This window comes from Microchirus variegatus, assembly GCF_963457635.1.
Source record: "Microchirus variegatus genome assembly, chromosome: 2".
NCBI classification, from domain to species: Eukaryota; Metazoa; Chordata; class Actinopteri; order Pleuronectiformes; family Soleidae; genus Microchirus; species Microchirus variegatus.
In genome coordinates, this window is record NC_139803.1 from 34701531 (window position 1) to 34718154 (window position 16624).

The 16624-nt window shown below is 42.9% G+C and overlaps 1 protein-coding gene across 1 annotated transcript in view; it reads left to right on the forward strand.

Annotated features, from left to right (window-relative positions):
• unc79 (unc-79 homolog, NALCN channel complex subunit) overlaps positions 1 to 16624 on the forward strand; it is a gene marked incomplete at both ends in the record, with an annotated part of 32814 nt that extends 16190 nt beyond the window's left edge. The window contains 34 exon segments of the mRNA XM_083906839.1: positions 148 to 375; positions 492 to 633; positions 1157 to 1236; positions 1319 to 1467; positions 1565 to 1722; positions 3007 to 3188; positions 3408 to 3609; positions 3711 to 3893; positions 4326 to 4394; positions 5138 to 5427; positions 5523 to 5705; positions 5957 to 6119; positions 6356 to 6505; positions 6645 to 7916; positions 9151 to 9252; positions 9617 to 9765; positions 9768 to 9860; positions 9863 to 9969; positions 10560 to 10700; positions 10810 to 10848; positions 10973 to 11085; positions 11655 to 11740; positions 12121 to 12294; positions 12522 to 12590; positions 12687 to 12797; positions 14295 to 14399; positions 14497 to 14574; positions 14686 to 14775; positions 14890 to 15065; positions 15551 to 15734; positions 15821 to 16024; positions 16129 to 16206; positions 16300 to 16341; positions 16436 to 16624. Coding sequence (XP_083762965.1) covers positions 148 to 375; positions 492 to 633; positions 1157 to 1236; positions 1319 to 1467; positions 1565 to 1722; positions 3007 to 3188; positions 3408 to 3609; positions 3711 to 3893; positions 4326 to 4394; positions 5138 to 5427; positions 5523 to 5705; positions 5957 to 6119; positions 6356 to 6505; positions 6645 to 7916; positions 9151 to 9252; positions 9617 to 9765; positions 9768 to 9860; positions 9863 to 9969; positions 10560 to 10700; positions 10810 to 10848; positions 10973 to 11085; positions 11655 to 11740; positions 12121 to 12294; positions 12522 to 12590; positions 12687 to 12797; positions 14295 to 14399; positions 14497 to 14574; positions 14686 to 14775; positions 14890 to 15065; positions 15551 to 15734; positions 15821 to 16024; positions 16129 to 16206; positions 16300 to 16341; positions 16436 to 16624 — 5781 coding nt within the window.

Sequence of the window (16624 nt, forward strand, 5' to 3'; positions counted from 1 at the left end):
ATATTACCGAAATGCCAAATGTGTATACTAATAAGCCAAATAAGAAAACTGTTTTACTCACATAACGGAAAGTGACACATGTGGGACCTTTATATTTATATATGTCCCACTTTTTTGTCCCCTGTCGTCTCCCCGATGCTGTCCCAGATGGAGCTCCAGGACGACGGTGTGATGCTGGGTCTAGACAGTGGCCTGGGAAAGGATATTGTCGGCATTATCAACAATGTCTTTCAGGCCCCGTGGGGGGGCTCGCACACCTGCCAGAAGGACGAGAAGGCGCTGGAGTGCAGCCTGTGCCAATCCAGCATCCTGTGCTACCAGCTTGGCTGTGAGCTCCTGGAGAGGCTGACCCCCCAGGAAGAGATACGCCTGGTGGTGAGAAACAATTTTTAAATGCACTAAATATACATCTGTTTTGAATCTGAAATGTGCATGACAGAAAGCATCTAAGTACCTTAGATTTTGAGAAGAATTATGTCCTTCTTCTGCAGGAACCCACTGATAGTTTGGAGGAAACTTTGCTCCTGCCTCAGCCAAATTTCTCCATTGGGACGGAAAATGAAAGCGAGGAAGGAGAAAACCCGAGGGACACGCACATTAACAACACCAGTAACAACTCTCCTGATGACGCACGTATGTTTCAGTCCTGCACATGATCTTGATTAATTAAAAAAAGAATAAAATAAGCACACTAAAATACACAAAAAAACAGGAGGAAACAAGTGACAAACACCATGAGCTTTTTACCCTAATCCTGAGCTAACTTGTCTGCAACTACACTACCGTTCAAACGTTTGGGGTCACTTAAAAAAATACACTCTATTCATTGTTAATGTGGTAAACAACTATTCTAGCTGCAAACGTCTGGTTTTTAATGGAATATGTACATATGTGTATAGAGACCCATTTCTCTCCAGTGTTCTAATGGTACATTGTGTGTGCAAATTGCGTTAAAAGGCTATTGGATGATGAAAACCCTTGAAAAACCTTGTGCAATTATGTTCATATCAAACCCAAAACACTCAGATAGTTTTCCTCCATTAGAGCCAGAAATTAGTTCCTCGGTGTATATACCATAATAACTCATAATAACTGTTGTAATGCTCAGTAACTCAAACAGTGACATGTTTAAAAAAGCATTACCTTTTCCTTCCAGCCATGAAGAACAACTCTGATAACAAATTCTCCTACCACCAGCTCCCTGTGTCGCTGAAGCTTATATACACCATCTTGCAGGTATTTGTGTTCAGTAACTGAGAGGACAGACAGGATGGATTTATTTGCAAACTGCGGAGTCAATATCTCTTTTTCTATCCAGGAAATGTCCAAGTTTGAAGAGCCTGACATCTTGTTCAACATGCTGAACTGTCTGAAGACGCTGTGTCTCCACGGAGAGTGTTTGTACCTCGCCTGCAAGGATCACCATCAGTTTTTGGCGTACATCCAAGAAAAGATGCTCATCCCTTGGTGTGTTTTCCTCATATTTTTTCCATTTCTGCTGCAGAAAAAGGATGGAAGTGGATGAAAATATCTGCAACTTATCGATGTTCATGTGTGGTTTCAGTCTATGGTCCATGCTGAAGTCCGAGTTTTGCCAGTTAGCCTCGCTGGCTGTGCCTCTGCTGCTGCACGCCCTCTCCCTGTCTCACGGTGCCGACATCTTCTGGAACCACATCAACTCCAATTTCAACAGCAAAGACTGGAAGATACGTTTTGAAGCAGGTGAGAGACAGAGAATATCAATGGCACAACCGTTTTTGGGTAACACTTTAGATTAGGGAACACATATTCACCATTAACTAGGTGCTTACTAACATATATAAGTAGCATACAAGCACCTTTATTAGTAATCATTAAGCATTGAGCCAAAATGTCACTAATGCCAGAGTTCAGGTGAGAATGGAGTTTGAAAATGATTGAAAGTCCAAAGCAGCTCCCAACAGTTCCAACTAAGGAATGCAGAAGACCATCTCTGAAAGCAGCCTCTAAGCAGATGGGCTACATACACTGGAGTAATAAAATAATTGAGTGGCTGGTGAGTCTATCTCGCCTCATATTAAGGTGTAAACACAGCACCAAGCTCATCTTGGTGTGACCAAATCATCCCCAGTCTTATTTTTAGTCTCAGTGATGTGTTACTGTGAGTGACTGCGGTCGAATTGTGGTGAATGAATTATGAGAGGAGCCATTTACGCAATGCATTACCTAAACTACTGCTCCCTCCGTTGTCATGGTTACCGTGTGTGGCTCAAACCAGCAGCAAAGGGCCATTGTGGGATTAATCAGGTTATTCTCGCCTCGTGATTGGCAGAGAGGAGGTTTATGACCTTGAGACAGAGGCAGAGGACAGGTCCTCTGACTCTGTGTATAGATAGAGGGAAACTGCAGATTGGAATGGATTAATGGTTGACCCAATGCACACAATGAGGAATATTATCTCAGAAAGAGCACATTTATTAGACTATTGTGTAAATAAATACGTGACAGAATAAATTCAGTTGTTTTATCTGTCTACTTTGTAATATAGGCTGTCACAATGTCAGGTTAAAACACTGTCAATCTTTATCATGAACATGAGTATATATATATACGTTAATTACATGTATAAATACATGTATAACGGTTTTTCGCTTTGTCAAAAAGGACAAATTTACATGAAAACATTTGTATTCCTGAGGCTCTCTGCTCTGGCGTGTCTTGTCACTCCCACACTGCCACCTAATGGTCAACACTAGTCACTACCAATCAACACAACAAGGGTGAGAGTTGATGGATTTCAGAATAAAGCATCTAATTTCGATTAGGTTTTAATTGGGAAGGAAATTCTTTTGAAAGGAGTAATGCATTCTTATTTTATTTCACACATTGGATCATTGTGTGTAATGTACAACATCACACTACACACAGTTTATGCTTACCAAATATGTTGATACAGAAAAATAATGACTTCTATATATGATTTAGCTTACTGTGTAATCTGTGTTTTTTTTTCTCATGGAAACCCAGTTGAGAAGGTGGCTGTGCTGTGTCGCTTCCTGGACATCGGCGCGGTGACGAAAAACCACTTGCTGAAGTATTCCCTGGCTCACGCGTTCTGCTGCTTCCTGGCGTCCGTGGAGGACGTCAACCCGGCCGTGGCCACCCGAGCGAGACTGCTCCTGGACACCATAAAGAGGCCGGCCCTGCAGGTGCTCTGCGTCACACTGTCACACAGCACAGAGAACAAAAATGTGTTATTATCATCCAGGAAAAGCTCAAACATTGAGAGGCTACAAACTTTTCCACATAGGGAAAGTGTACATGTTCACAAAGATGTGTATTTATGTAGTTTATGCTCACAAGGCATGTTCATCCATTGATTAATTCAAATTTTTGTGTGCTTTACTTGATTACTGTGTATTTTTTAGGGCCTGTGTCTGTGCCTGGACTTCCAATTCGACACTGTCGTGAGGGATCGACCGATCATTCTCAGCAAACTCCTGCTGCTGCACTTCCTGAAGAAAGACGTCCCCGCTCTGAGCTGGGAGTTTTTTGTCAACCGCTTTGAAACCTTGTCCTTGGAGGCCCAGCTACACCTGGACTGCAACAAGGAGTTCCCTTTCCCCACAAGTGAGTAGAATCTCTATTGTCTCCCTTCAGATCTCTACACTGTTTTCACCACTTTTTTTTGTGGCACTGCAACGTTTTTTTTATAACCTCTCCTCTTGTAGCCATCACAGCCGTACGAACCAACGTGGCCAACCTCAGCGACGCGGCCATGTGGAAGATACGGCGCGCTCGCTTTGCCAGAAATCAGCAGAAGAGCGTGCGTTCGCTGCGTGACAGCGTGAGGGGAGACCCCGCTGAGTTTAAACGGGCCTTTTCGTTCCCAGAGTCAGTGAGCAACCGGATTCGTGAGTAGCGCAGATCAGTCAAGCACTTCTGAATCTTAACATTTGTCACTTTCATACTGTCTGTAGTCAAACAGTGTTTGCAAATAGCTTTTAAACCATCAAAACATTCTGGTTGTATAATGACAATAAAGAGCCTTTCTTTTCCTTTGTTATTTACAAATACTATTTGACTACAGTCTGGTCCCATTTCCCTAATGTTTCTCCACTCATTTGTTGATATGTGGTGCTCATTTTGCTTGATTGTCTGCATACTTGGTTTTAAAAAGAAGGATCTCTCTCTCTATATATATAAAGACTATCTAAGTTTCTGGGAGAGATTTCTTGTTTCAAGGCCTCACAGTCTTCTCACAGATTTTCCGTGTGCATGTGTTGATGTGCGACCTCCCCCCCTGTGCATTCTCCTAAACCGTGTTCTTCATATGTGGTTTTTAGCTCTAAGGCTTACGAGACAAGAGCAGTCTGCCCCGACACTGGGAGATATGATAGACAAAGTCCTGCCAGGTAAATGCCAATCCAAAATCTGAAACATACAGTGCAGTATTACTATCTTACATTGACCTCATATATGAACATCTAACGTGAAACATGAAAAAGCAATGTTTGCTCTGTGTTGACAGTTAGAGCTGCAATTAACGATTAATTTAGTAATCGATTAATCTGTCGATTATTTACTCGATTAATCGTTTGGTCCATAAAATGTCAGAACTTGTTAAAAAACGTTCAAACCTGGAAATTACGATGTTGTCGAATGTCTTGTATTGTCCACAAACCAAAATGATTCAGTTTGAATGATTTCTTTGTTGTGTGGCGCAAATAAATTAAGAAAATATTCACATTTAAGAAGCTAAAACAATCAGAAATCTTGTTTTAATCATGAAAAAAAGCTTCAAACCGATTAATGGATTATAAAAGTAGTTGACGATTAATTTAGTAATCGATTAATCGTTTCAGCTCTACTGACAATCATTGTTTTTTTCATCCCTTACTCTACATGGAAGGTGGACATAAACAAAATCATCTCTTCATGTTTAGTTTACCCTGTTTACATATTCCATGAACTTATAATGCACGATGATATCAGCACCTCTTATCACAGAGAAATTAACAAAAAAAGAGTTGACACCTCTATGCTGTTACCTCCCCCCCCCCCCGCTCCTGCATCCAAACCTCGTCCCATCCCTCTCACCCGTGTGCAGCACGCTTCCACCCTCACTTTAACCCTGACGCTTCAGGCTCTCTTGTAGGCCAGACCCCGTCTCCCGAGGACGACTCCATCATCAAAGACCTGCTCCCTGAGGACGCTGGCATCGACCACCAGACGGTCCACCAGCTCATCATGGTGCTCATGAAATTCATGGCCAAAGACAAGAGCAGCGCCGAGGCTGACCTCGGCAGTGCCAAGGCTTTCAATACCGTGAAGCGTCACCTGTACGTGCTGCTGGGCTACGACCAACAGGAAGGCTGCTTCATGATCGCACCTCAGAAGATGCGCACCTCCACCTGCTTCAACGCCTTCATCGCTGGAATTGCACAAGTACCTGAAATAAAAGCTCATTTAGATATTCTGTGTTGTTGGATAATATCAAATAAAACCTGCAAATTAATGAATTGAAATGCTTCTTCACCCAGGTGATGGACTATAACATCAGTTTAGGAAAGCAGCTGCTCCCTCTGGTGGTCCAGGTGTTGAAGTACTGCACATGTCCCCAGCTGAGACACTATTTCCAGCAGCCGCCTCGATGCTCTCTCTGGGCACTGAAACCACACATCAGACAGATGTGGCTCAAGGCTTTGCTAGTTATACTCTATAAGGTACGTATCAGTATGATTTAACTGCATGAGATGAATGACACGAGGTGTAGATGTGATTACACTACCGTTCAATCATTATTTCTTGACTATATTTTCTATTCGTTTTGGAACTCTTTGGATGAATAACATTTTGAGTTTTAATGGAAAAAACTAAAAAAAATTGTATAGGTGACCCCAAACTTTTGAACGGTAGTGTATAAACAGATTATTTTGCAAAGACTATGACAAACATACATTGCTGTTATCCACAGTACCCTTACCGAGACATGGACGGCAGCAAAGTGGTCCTCCATTTGATCCACATCACCATCAACACACTCAACGCCCAGTATCACAGCTGTCGCCCCCATGCCACGGCCGGACCCCTCTACAGTGACAACTCCAACATGAGCCGCTACAGTGAGAAGGAAAAAGGTGATGTGCAATTTTTAAATTTTAAAATAACTGCAATTGAGACATTGAAGTGATTTCAATTTAAAATACGCTACCGTTCAAAAGTTTCTTGTGTTTTCCATTAAAAGTCACACTTTCATTCATCGTAAGAGTTGCAAAATGAATAGAAAATAGACATAAGACATTGACAAGATTAGAAATAATTATTTTTATAATTCATTGCTGAAGTTGATTCTCCTTATATGTGTCCGTTTTAGAAGAGGACAGTGTTTTCGACGAGTCAGATGTCCACGACACTCCAACTGGTGCCGCTAACAAGGAGTCACAGACCTTCTTTGCTCGCCTAAAGAGGATCGGTGGTAGCAAGTCTGTGAAGTACCAGCCGGTGGAGCTGAATGCCAAAAAAAGTAAGAAGCATAGGTTTATCCTGGGTCAAATATATCATAACATGACAAATTGAATGTTTTACATTGCAATGGATTTTCTTGGGGTTGAAGAAGTCCTGATTCCTTCGCTGAGAAAAGGTATTTTTTTTATTTTTATCAGGTGAAATTGAGCTGTCAGAGTACCGTGAAGCCAGTGCCCTTCAAGACAGCATCCTGCACTGTGTTCGGGAGGAGAGCACCAGGAAGAAGCGTCTGCAGGCCATGCACAAGCAGAAGTCTCTGGACATTTCCAACACAGACTCCATCCTCTTCAACCTCGACGAGCACAGACGCAAGTCCTGCATCGACAGATGCGACATGCAGGTGCCTCCCGTGGTTCTGCCGCCGTCGTCGGCCGCGTCCCACACCAGGCGTCAGGGCAAAGGATCTTCAGACGGCTCCTCGGTTCGCGCGGAGGCCAACGATCCCATAGACCGACGAGGCTCTCGAGGTGGCCACTCTGACATCTTGAAACCTGTCATCCCTGAGGTGCGCCTCAGCTGCATGGAGACATTTGAGGACAAGTTGGACCAGAGCTCTTCAGTGGGATCAGCTCAGGGAAAAGAAGACCAGGACCTCATTGACCTCTCCTCTGACTGCACTTCAATTCCAGAGAAACACTCGCTGCTCTCGATGTCTGACAGCGACTCCTTGGTGTTTGAACCATTACCTCCTTTGAGGATTGTTGAGAGCGATGAAGAGTTTGACCTTACCACTATCCTTAACTCCAAGTTCAATGGGAGTCCAAAGCTCTCTGCTTCCCCTGTGAGCAGTCACACCCTACAGTTGTCCCCAATGGTTCAGGTGAGTGTGGAGGACTGCTCCGGTGACAAAAAGACCACAGAGAGAAGCTCAGTGCAAACACTCGTGGAAAGAAAGACAACCGGCGTGACTCCCAGCGCCTCTTTGGATCTTCCTGACCGACTGGAGAACATCTGCCATGAAAGCCCCATGACCCTGAAGCAGAAAAGAGACATGCTGAGGAAGACCCCACATGTTCCGGACACCTCAGTGGACGACACATCGGTGGCCCCCGAAGAGGTGAAACTCGGGATGGGACCCGGGACCAGTCCCTCTGGTAGGACCATCTTCTTGGACATCCCAGAAGACAATGCAGAGCCTCTGTCGTCGCCAGAGAAAAGCAAGAGCAACAACAGCAACGACGAAGAAGAGTACGGTGACGACGAAGAGGACGACGACATGGGCGACGACGTGGACAGCGACCCCAAAGCCGACAACGCGGACGACAACGACGAGGCCGAGTTTAAGATACAAATTGTTCCCCGACAACGGAAGCAGAGGAAGATAGCGGTCAGCGCCATCCAGAGGGAATACCTGGACATCACGTTCAACATGTTCGACAAGCTCGGTGGTGAGCAGAACACAGACACCGGTAAGAGGAAACCACAGATTAGACCTCCTTTAAGTGACCAGCACTCATTTTGTGATGTAACATGGACTCAATGTTCTACTTAGCTCACACAGTACAGAGATATGATAGTTATTATAGTTTACTTTACTGGTGTTTATCTCATTTTATAGTTATTTATCACTGTTAACAGATAGTATATATTTAAAAAGGACTTTTCAACTCGATTCAGTGCTATTATAATAATAACACGTAGACATGATGTCTAAGTGTCTGATTTTAGATTTCCTCACAATATTCCAAAAAAATGGCTCAATAGACGAAAAATCACGTGGATGATTTGTAGATTGGAAGTCAGATTTGCATTCACAAAATGGATTTGCACCAAAAGTTTGGGGTCACCTATACAATTTTATTGTGTTTTCCATTAAAAGTCACACTTTTATTCATCAAAAGAGTTGCAAAATGAATACAAAATATAGTCAAGACATTGACAAGATAAGAAATATATTATTATTATTATTATAATATTAAATATATATCCATTAAAACCAGATGTTTGCAGCTAGAATAGTGCCATTTAGTACCATACCATAGCTTTTACCACATTAACAATGTATAGCGTGTATTTCTGATTCATTTAAAGGTGCCATATGTAAGAATGTGGCCAAAAACGGTTACCACACTCAAATTCAAAATACCGAGGTCTTTTAGGTTTCGTTTTCTCCGCCATTGTAGCTCAGATGTACCTGGCAATCTGTGGTTGCAGTCTGCAAAAGTTTTTTTTTAATGCAAATATTTTGGCTGTACTGTTGTTGTTGGTGAGTTCAGTTTGTTATATGCATTATTCCTGAGTCTCTGTGACATATTAGGAGGATTTTACGCCCAGTTGCTTTAGATTTATTACATAATGCACCTTTAATGTTATATTCATTGAAAAAAAGTGATTTTCCTTCAAAAATAAGGACATTCTAAGTGACCCCAAACTTTTCAACAGTAGTGTAAATGCAGTTGTAATTAACACGTGTCAGTTACGTCGTCCTGTGCCGTGTTTTCTTATCTCTGTGTTCACTTTGCCCATTCTACAAATACAATACATTTAAAGGAAGCCAAATAAATAATTAGATTAGCACTAAACAGACGATATATAAATAAACGTCCTTGCTGGCAGACATTAGTGCTGATTATTATTGGCATATAATGGCATATATTCTGGTGCCGATTGCCCTTCCCATCATTCGCCCGTGTTGCCTTGCAGATCACAAAGTTCTGTCAACATTGGAAATGCCACGAGAATCTGCCTCAGCCCCAACGCTTGAAGCTGCTATTCCTGAAACAAGCCACCGCTCTTCAGTGTCAAGTAGGATGCAAATACTCTGTTACATAATCTCTTCACGAACCTCAATCTAACTGTGTGGTTGCCGTACAGAAGATGAACTTTTCCATACATTACTTGTGTACAATCGCATCTGCAGTATATCAGAGCTGGAGATTTTACTACTGAATTAATCATTTTTTGAATCAGTTTTACTTAAGAAAACAAACAAAACAAATACATTGGTTTAGTTCCTCAGAAGACAGTAAACACCTGGCCATCTCCTTTCATCTGACTGTCCTCCCTATTTCCATGTGACCATATGCAACCTTGTTGTTGTTGGGATGAGTATAGTTATATATGTAGGTATTTGAACCAAGGTGTTGTTTTGTGTGTGTCTGACCTGCAGCTCAGTACCGTCAGGTGAAGCGAGGCTCTCTGGGAGCGCTGACCATGAGCCAGCTCATGAAGAGACAGCTGGAGCATCAGTCCAGCGCACCGCACAACATCTGCACCTGGGAAACAGGTCCAGTGCTTCAGACGTACAACAAAATACAACAAAATCAAAAAAGCAATACATTCACATAACAGTGAATGTATGCAGTACAATGCAAAGGAAAAATGACCTACCTTCCTTTAATGATATTCTTGTTTTGCAGGTCCAACAAAAACCAGTCTGCTCTCCGCCCCCAGCACGGTGAGCATGTTCGTTCCCGCGCCTGAAGAGTTCATCGACGAGCAGCCCACGACAATGTCGGACAGGTAGCCATAATTTTACTATAACATGTAGTTTGTAAGATGTAAAACAACCCCAATGTACATTACATTAGATCAGATTAAATAGTCATTTATTTGTCCCGCTGTGGGGAAATTTACATCGTTACAGCAGCAAGACAGTAAAGATAAGGATAATAGATTGTAAACATGCATTACCGAAAAAGGTACACTCAGAGTATAAAAAAAGTATTGTGTACATTATAGACAATTTTCAGAATATATACAGCCTGGACTACATATTTACATTATTATCAGAGATTGCGCATGGGATATTATATGTTTATATTGCACTTGTGTATACATCTATGTAAGAAGATGAAAACAGAGAATCTATTTCAAGGAAGGAAATCCCATTTAACATATTAAATAAGAGTGGCTGACAACATTACAATTCTTAATATTAACTATGATCATCAAACCATAGATACATGCGATTCATTAGCATCAGATTGAAGCACATCAATCTACCCTGCGACTTAAATCAAAATACAAAATAAAATCTATTTTCTGTTGCATTGTTTGGTCATTGTTAACGTGTGTAATGAAAGAACTTATCTTTCCGTCTCTATCTCCAGGTGTCGAGACTGTGCGGCCGTGCTGGAGGAGTACGACGAGGAGACTCTTGGCCTCGCGGTGGTCGTCCTGTCCATGTTCGTCCACCTCAGCCCTGATTTGGCCGCTCCGATGCTCCTCGACATCATGCAGTCTGTGGGCAGGTACGGGCCACGCTCCACTGACGATCCTGCAATTCTACACAGCGTTTCACCCTTAAATGAAGTTTCATAACTCACCCATGCAACCATTGCTCTAACTTTTTTTTCTCAGATTGGTGTCCAGTGCCAATTTCTCTGGACAAGCTGAGAGGTATGAGACATTAAAACCATCACACACCCAGTGCTCTCAGACATTGACTGTTAATAATTCATGTGAAGCGTGAGTGCCTTGCCTGTCCAAGTCAAACACTATTTGCCCTGTGATGTTTTTGCAGCATGTTGATCCCAGGGAACGTAGCAGGTGTAGCCAAGCAGTTCCTGCGCTGCATGTTCCACCAGCTGGCCCCCAATGGCATCTTGCCCCAACTCTTCCAGAGCAACATCAAAGGTCTGCTCATGTGACTGCGGAACAAAAAACTCTTTTCAATATACACTACCGTTCAAAAGTTTGGGGTCACTTAGAAATGTCCTTATTTTTGGAAGGAAAATCACTTTTTTTTTAATGAATATAACATTAAATGAATCAGAAATACACTCTATACATTGTTAATGTGGTAAACGGCTATTCTAGCTGCAAATGGAATATGTACATAGGTGTATAGAGGCCCATTTTCAGTGTTCTAATGGCATATTGTGTTTGCTAATCGCGTTAGAAGACTATTGGATGATTAGAAAACCCTTGAAAACCCTTGTGCAATGATGTTAGCACATCTGAAAACAGTTTTGCTGGTTCTTTGACCAAAGCAAAGTTTGAAGGGCAAACTTTTTATTTATTATTCAACTCTTTTGATTAATAAAAGTGTGAGCTTTAATGGAAAACTTTGAAAAAAAATTGTATCTGTGACCCCAAACGTTTGATACGGTAGTGTTGTGTACCTGCACTTTATTTCTTTTACGTAATTATTAGACAAATTATTAACAAACTATTTTCATGCCTTTTTCTTTTTTTTTGGGCAGATGGAAGTTTTCTGAGAACACTTGCATCTTCCCTGATCGATTTCAACGAGCTGAGCTCGGTTGCTGCCCTCAACATGCTGCTGGAGGTAGGCTTCTCCTTTATTCATCTGCGCTGAGTGCTTTAACCAGCAGGAGGAGCTCTTGCCTAATCTTTCGTGGCTACATGGGGGGGAGCATAAGCCCATCTAAAAACAACAAATCACCAGAGCATGCAAGAAAACCTGCCTTGCCCCACAACACTGTACAAGTTTATGGTTATTGTAAAGCTAAACAAGTGATGCATGAGCCCATCCAAGCAAATCATCTGTGCTTCAGTGTCCTAAATCCCCCCCCCCCCCCCCCCCCCTCTCCTCAAGAGCATCGTGGTAGATCAGGACTAAATGATCACTTAAATGGAAATATCTTCGCTCATAGAATGTCATTATATAAGCCTCAGTTACAGTCGATGCCTCTGTGTGCCCTCCAGGGTTTGAACAACAAGAAGAGTCTGCCAGCAGGGGGCACAATGCTTCACTGCCTCGACAACATTGCCACCTTCATGGAGGCTCTCCCCATGGACTCCCCGAGCAACCTGTGGACAACCATTTGCAACCAGTTCCAGACGTTCCTGACAAAACTCCCCTCTGTGCTTCCTCTGAAGGTAAGATATTGACTCTTCCCTTCACTCAGTCATGGTCTGATATGGTTTAATGTGATTACGACTGGAGGAAAAGTAGCATCGAGCAGTGTGCCCTTGTCAGCTTCAATAGGACAGACTCTAAAAATTGTGATTGATTGGATTCTGAGGGAGGTCAAACTTTGTGTATACGCAAATCGATTTTTTCCCCCACTGCAGACGAAATTTTAAAAACTTGTGTATTTCATTAGTGCCCGATGGATTCCAGTTTGAGGATTATCATTTGTCTGCTGAAAATCCCGACCACAAATGCAACCCGGGTAAGCCAAGGGGAGAGGGTTTTTACTTCCTCATTTGTTCAAATCCATGACTCTTTAATATCTGACCTTGGCTGTTTCTTCTTTCCGTTCTTGCAGAGTCTGCTGGAGCCCTTCTCCAAGTTGCTGAGTTTTGTCATTCAGTATGGCACGTTCAGTCTCTCCTACCTCGTAGAACTGTGTGGACTGTGTTACAAAACCTTCAACAAGGTACGCTCTCTATGTTTAAACCATCTATCTATCTATCTATCTATCTATCTATCTATCTATCTATCTATCTATCTATCTATCTATCTATCTATCTATCTATCTATCTATCATCCATCCATCTCGCTCGGTAGCTAGCTACCTAACTAGCATCTATCTATCTATCTATCTATCTATCTATCTATCTATCTATCTATCTATCTATCTATCTATCTATCTATCTATCTATCACACAACAACATTTCACATAGGTAAAGCGTTGAGTTTAATATGTTGGTAAAAACTCGTGTGTTGACAGATATCTGGTTAATTAATGTCGTCGAACCTTTTAAGCTGCAGTGTTTAAAAATGTTGAGCTGTTGTTCGCAGACCCTCCCGGTCATCACTCTTTTCGGGCGCTACACCTACTTCCCGGACTCTCTAGTCAGCCAGAAATGTGCCCGTGTGTCACAGATGATTAAGTAGGCAATCAGCCAGTATTGATTAACATGATTAGTCGGCGTGCGAGGGGCGAGGATGTATGGTGTGTTTCGGAGTGGCTGCCTCAGACAGAGATGGAGCCAGCGCTGTCTGCACTGTCTGTTTGGCCAGATGGATCCTCCGTGCTCCACCACTGTCAACGCCGCATGCTTTATGTCTCCTGCAGTATTGATTTTCTACACCCTCTTTAATTTCTCGCCGTATAATATCTGCTTTTCTAAACCCAGAGTCACGATGAGCGATTGCTTTTGGGAACCTGTCATGAGCGCTGTGAAGCACAGGGAGGATTCTTTTTCAGTTATTCTCAGCTTTTTTTTTTTAAGGACACACAGTTCAGGTGCTGAAGTTTGTCTGTCACACACCCATACACCATTTGTCACAGTAGCACTGCAAAATAATGGGTCTCGTCCCCAGAGCTTAAGAGCGGCCTTATGATTTGCTCTTTACCAAACGGACACGCTCCATTAAGTTTTAATTATGAGCGTGCCGCGCACAGGTACGCACAATAACAAGCCGACACTGTGCGAAATGTCAGGAGCAGAGAGGAAAAAGAGAGAGAGAGAGAGAGAGAGAGAGAGGAGCCCTCAGATGTGCCTCTGCATAACATAAGAAAACATGACTGCATAGAGAAAGAGACGGGCAAAGTGGAAGCCAGAAGATGACAGTGTGGTTTGTAAACAGGCAGCTGGGCTTTGTGTGGAAGGGATGAACAAAGAGAGCAGCCTGTCCTCAGGGAGGGAGAAGGCAGCCTGACAGCCTCATCTGAGCTGCCTGGGACTCTGGGAGAAGAGATCTGGACTGGCCTAAATCTACTCCTCAGCTTCACTATTCTCTGTCTATTCTCTGTCTCCATGCTTCCCCTCCCTCCCTCCCTCCCTGGCTGCCTGTCCTCCCCCCCCTCTATTCAGGCTACTGAGTTTTGTGCTCTCCTCGCAGCATGAGTAAGGGAGAGTGATAATAGAAAAAGGCAGTCTTGCTGCATCAGTACATTTACACCACTCTCTATCTCCTCGCATCCAGGAGAGAGATAAGTTCTACATGTCCCGCATTGTGGTGTTAGAGCTTCTGCAGGCTCTCAAGTTCAAGTCTCCTCTGCCTGACACAAACTTGTTACTGCTGGTCCAGGTAAAAAAAAAACAAACACTTTTATAATGTACAAATAACATATATCACACACTCTCTCTTTGCATTCAACTAAAACCTGTGATGTGGCCCGTGTCAGTTTGTTTGTGCAGATATTGGCACACGGCTCGCAGAATCAACCATCATCCAAAAGCACATGATCTCGACGCTGCAGGGGGTGAGACTTTAGTCGCTTACATTAAACTCATCCTTATAAAACAGCAGGAAATAACGACAGAACCCAGTGTGCGATTCCTTCTAAAGAATAAACTGCCTTTGTTCTCCTTAGTGCACAACTGCAGCAATGGAATGCATGAGGCAATACGTTAGCGAGCTCCTGGACTTCATTGCAGATATGCACACGCTAACCAAACTTAAAGTAAGTCTTGCTGCCAATGCTACAACATCTACACTACATCTTTTTTCTTTGTCTTTTTTTTATTTTTGTTTACAGTTTTTGTTTTACTACTGTTTTTTAAATTCTTTTATCCAGAGCCATATGAAGGCTTGCTGTCAGCCGCTGCATGAAGACACTTTCGGGGGGAACCTGAAAGTAGGCTTGGCACAAGTCGCCGCCATGGAGATCAGTAAAGGGAACCACCGGGATAACAAAGCTGTGGTCCGTTATCTTCCCTGGCTTTATCACCCACCGTCCACCATGCAGCAAGGGTAAGAATGAGAACACAGTCAGTCATTCACTTGATATACTATAAGTAACACATCCTCTTTCTTACCTCTCTTAAATTGTGATTTCCTATTGGATTGAATTAGCTTTCAATGTTCTCCGACAATACCTGGCAAACCTTTCACTATACCAGTGTTTCTCAATCTCACTGTCCTGCATGTTTTTGAAGTTTCCACTGCTTCAACACACCTGATTCAAATGAACAACTCGTGATCAGGCTTCTGCAGATCTTACTGACGAGCTGACCGTTTGAATCAGGTGTGTTAGAGCGAGGAAACATCTAAAACTAAACAATACAATTGTATCCACTGATAAAAAAGTCCCAAATATAGCTATTGACTTCTATCTCTTGACTTATTCTTATATCTTGACTTGCACTTCAGTGGTTGGAAACAATATCATTAGACATAAGTGAGAGATCATAAAGGGCTGATCTTAGATTTTAAAGTTTGAATTTTTCTCACCGCAGGCCAAAAGAATTCATCGAGTGCGTGTCCCACATCCGTCAGCTGTCCTGGCTACTTTTGGGCTCCCTGACCCACTGTGCCCTGCACCAGGGCTCCACCTCCTGCATGCCCATCCCTCTAGATGCTGGCTCCCACATTGCAGATCATCTAATTGTCATACTCATTGGTTTTCCAGAACAATCGAAGGTGCCGTAAATAAAAATCTCTTCTAATAATACATGAATGTGATACTCCACCTCACTGACCTCTTTTTCTGATTTTGATCCCCGCAGACGTCGGTGTTGCACATGTGCTCTTTGTTCCACGCCTTCATGTTTGCCCAACTGTGGACCATTTACTGCGAGCAGGCAGCTGCCGCTCCGTCGCTGCAGAACCAGAACCAGACAGAGTTCTCCTCCAGCGCCATCCTCACGGGTTTAGAGTTCTGGAGTCGGGTTACACCGAGCATCCTGCAGCTCATGGCCCACAATAAAGTGGTGAGTGCTCCGTCTTCTCCTTGCCTAAATATGTGTTCTAAAATGCTTTATTGAGCAAATTAATGTTATAAATAAATAAATACATTTTGATTGGCTTTTCTCAGATGGTGGAGATGGTGTGTCTTCACGTCATCAGTCTGATGGAAGCCCTGCAGGAGTGCAACTCAACCATATTTGTCAAGGTCTGCTATAAACGCCGTATTTGTTTTGAATCCTACTTGCAACATAAGAATTATACTAATGCAACGTCTCCATGTTCACATGTGTTTTTTTAGTTAATTCCTATGTGGCTGCCCATGATTCAGTCAAACCTTAAGGTAAGACCTTGGTGTTTTCTGCCCTTATTTGCCAACTATTTGACCTTTGATCTCCAACTAAGACATTGTCACTGTTCCCTCCGTCCTTCATTAGCATTTGTCAGCGGGGCTGCAGTTGCGTCTCCAGGCCATCCAGAACAGGGTAAACCACCAGTGTCTCCAGGGTCAAACATCGGGAGCTCCTCCGTTCGCTCTGCGCAAATGGCTGCAGTGCACGCAGTTCAAGATGGCGCAGGTGGAGATCCAGTCGTCTGAGGCCGCCTCGCAGTTCTATCCCATGTGA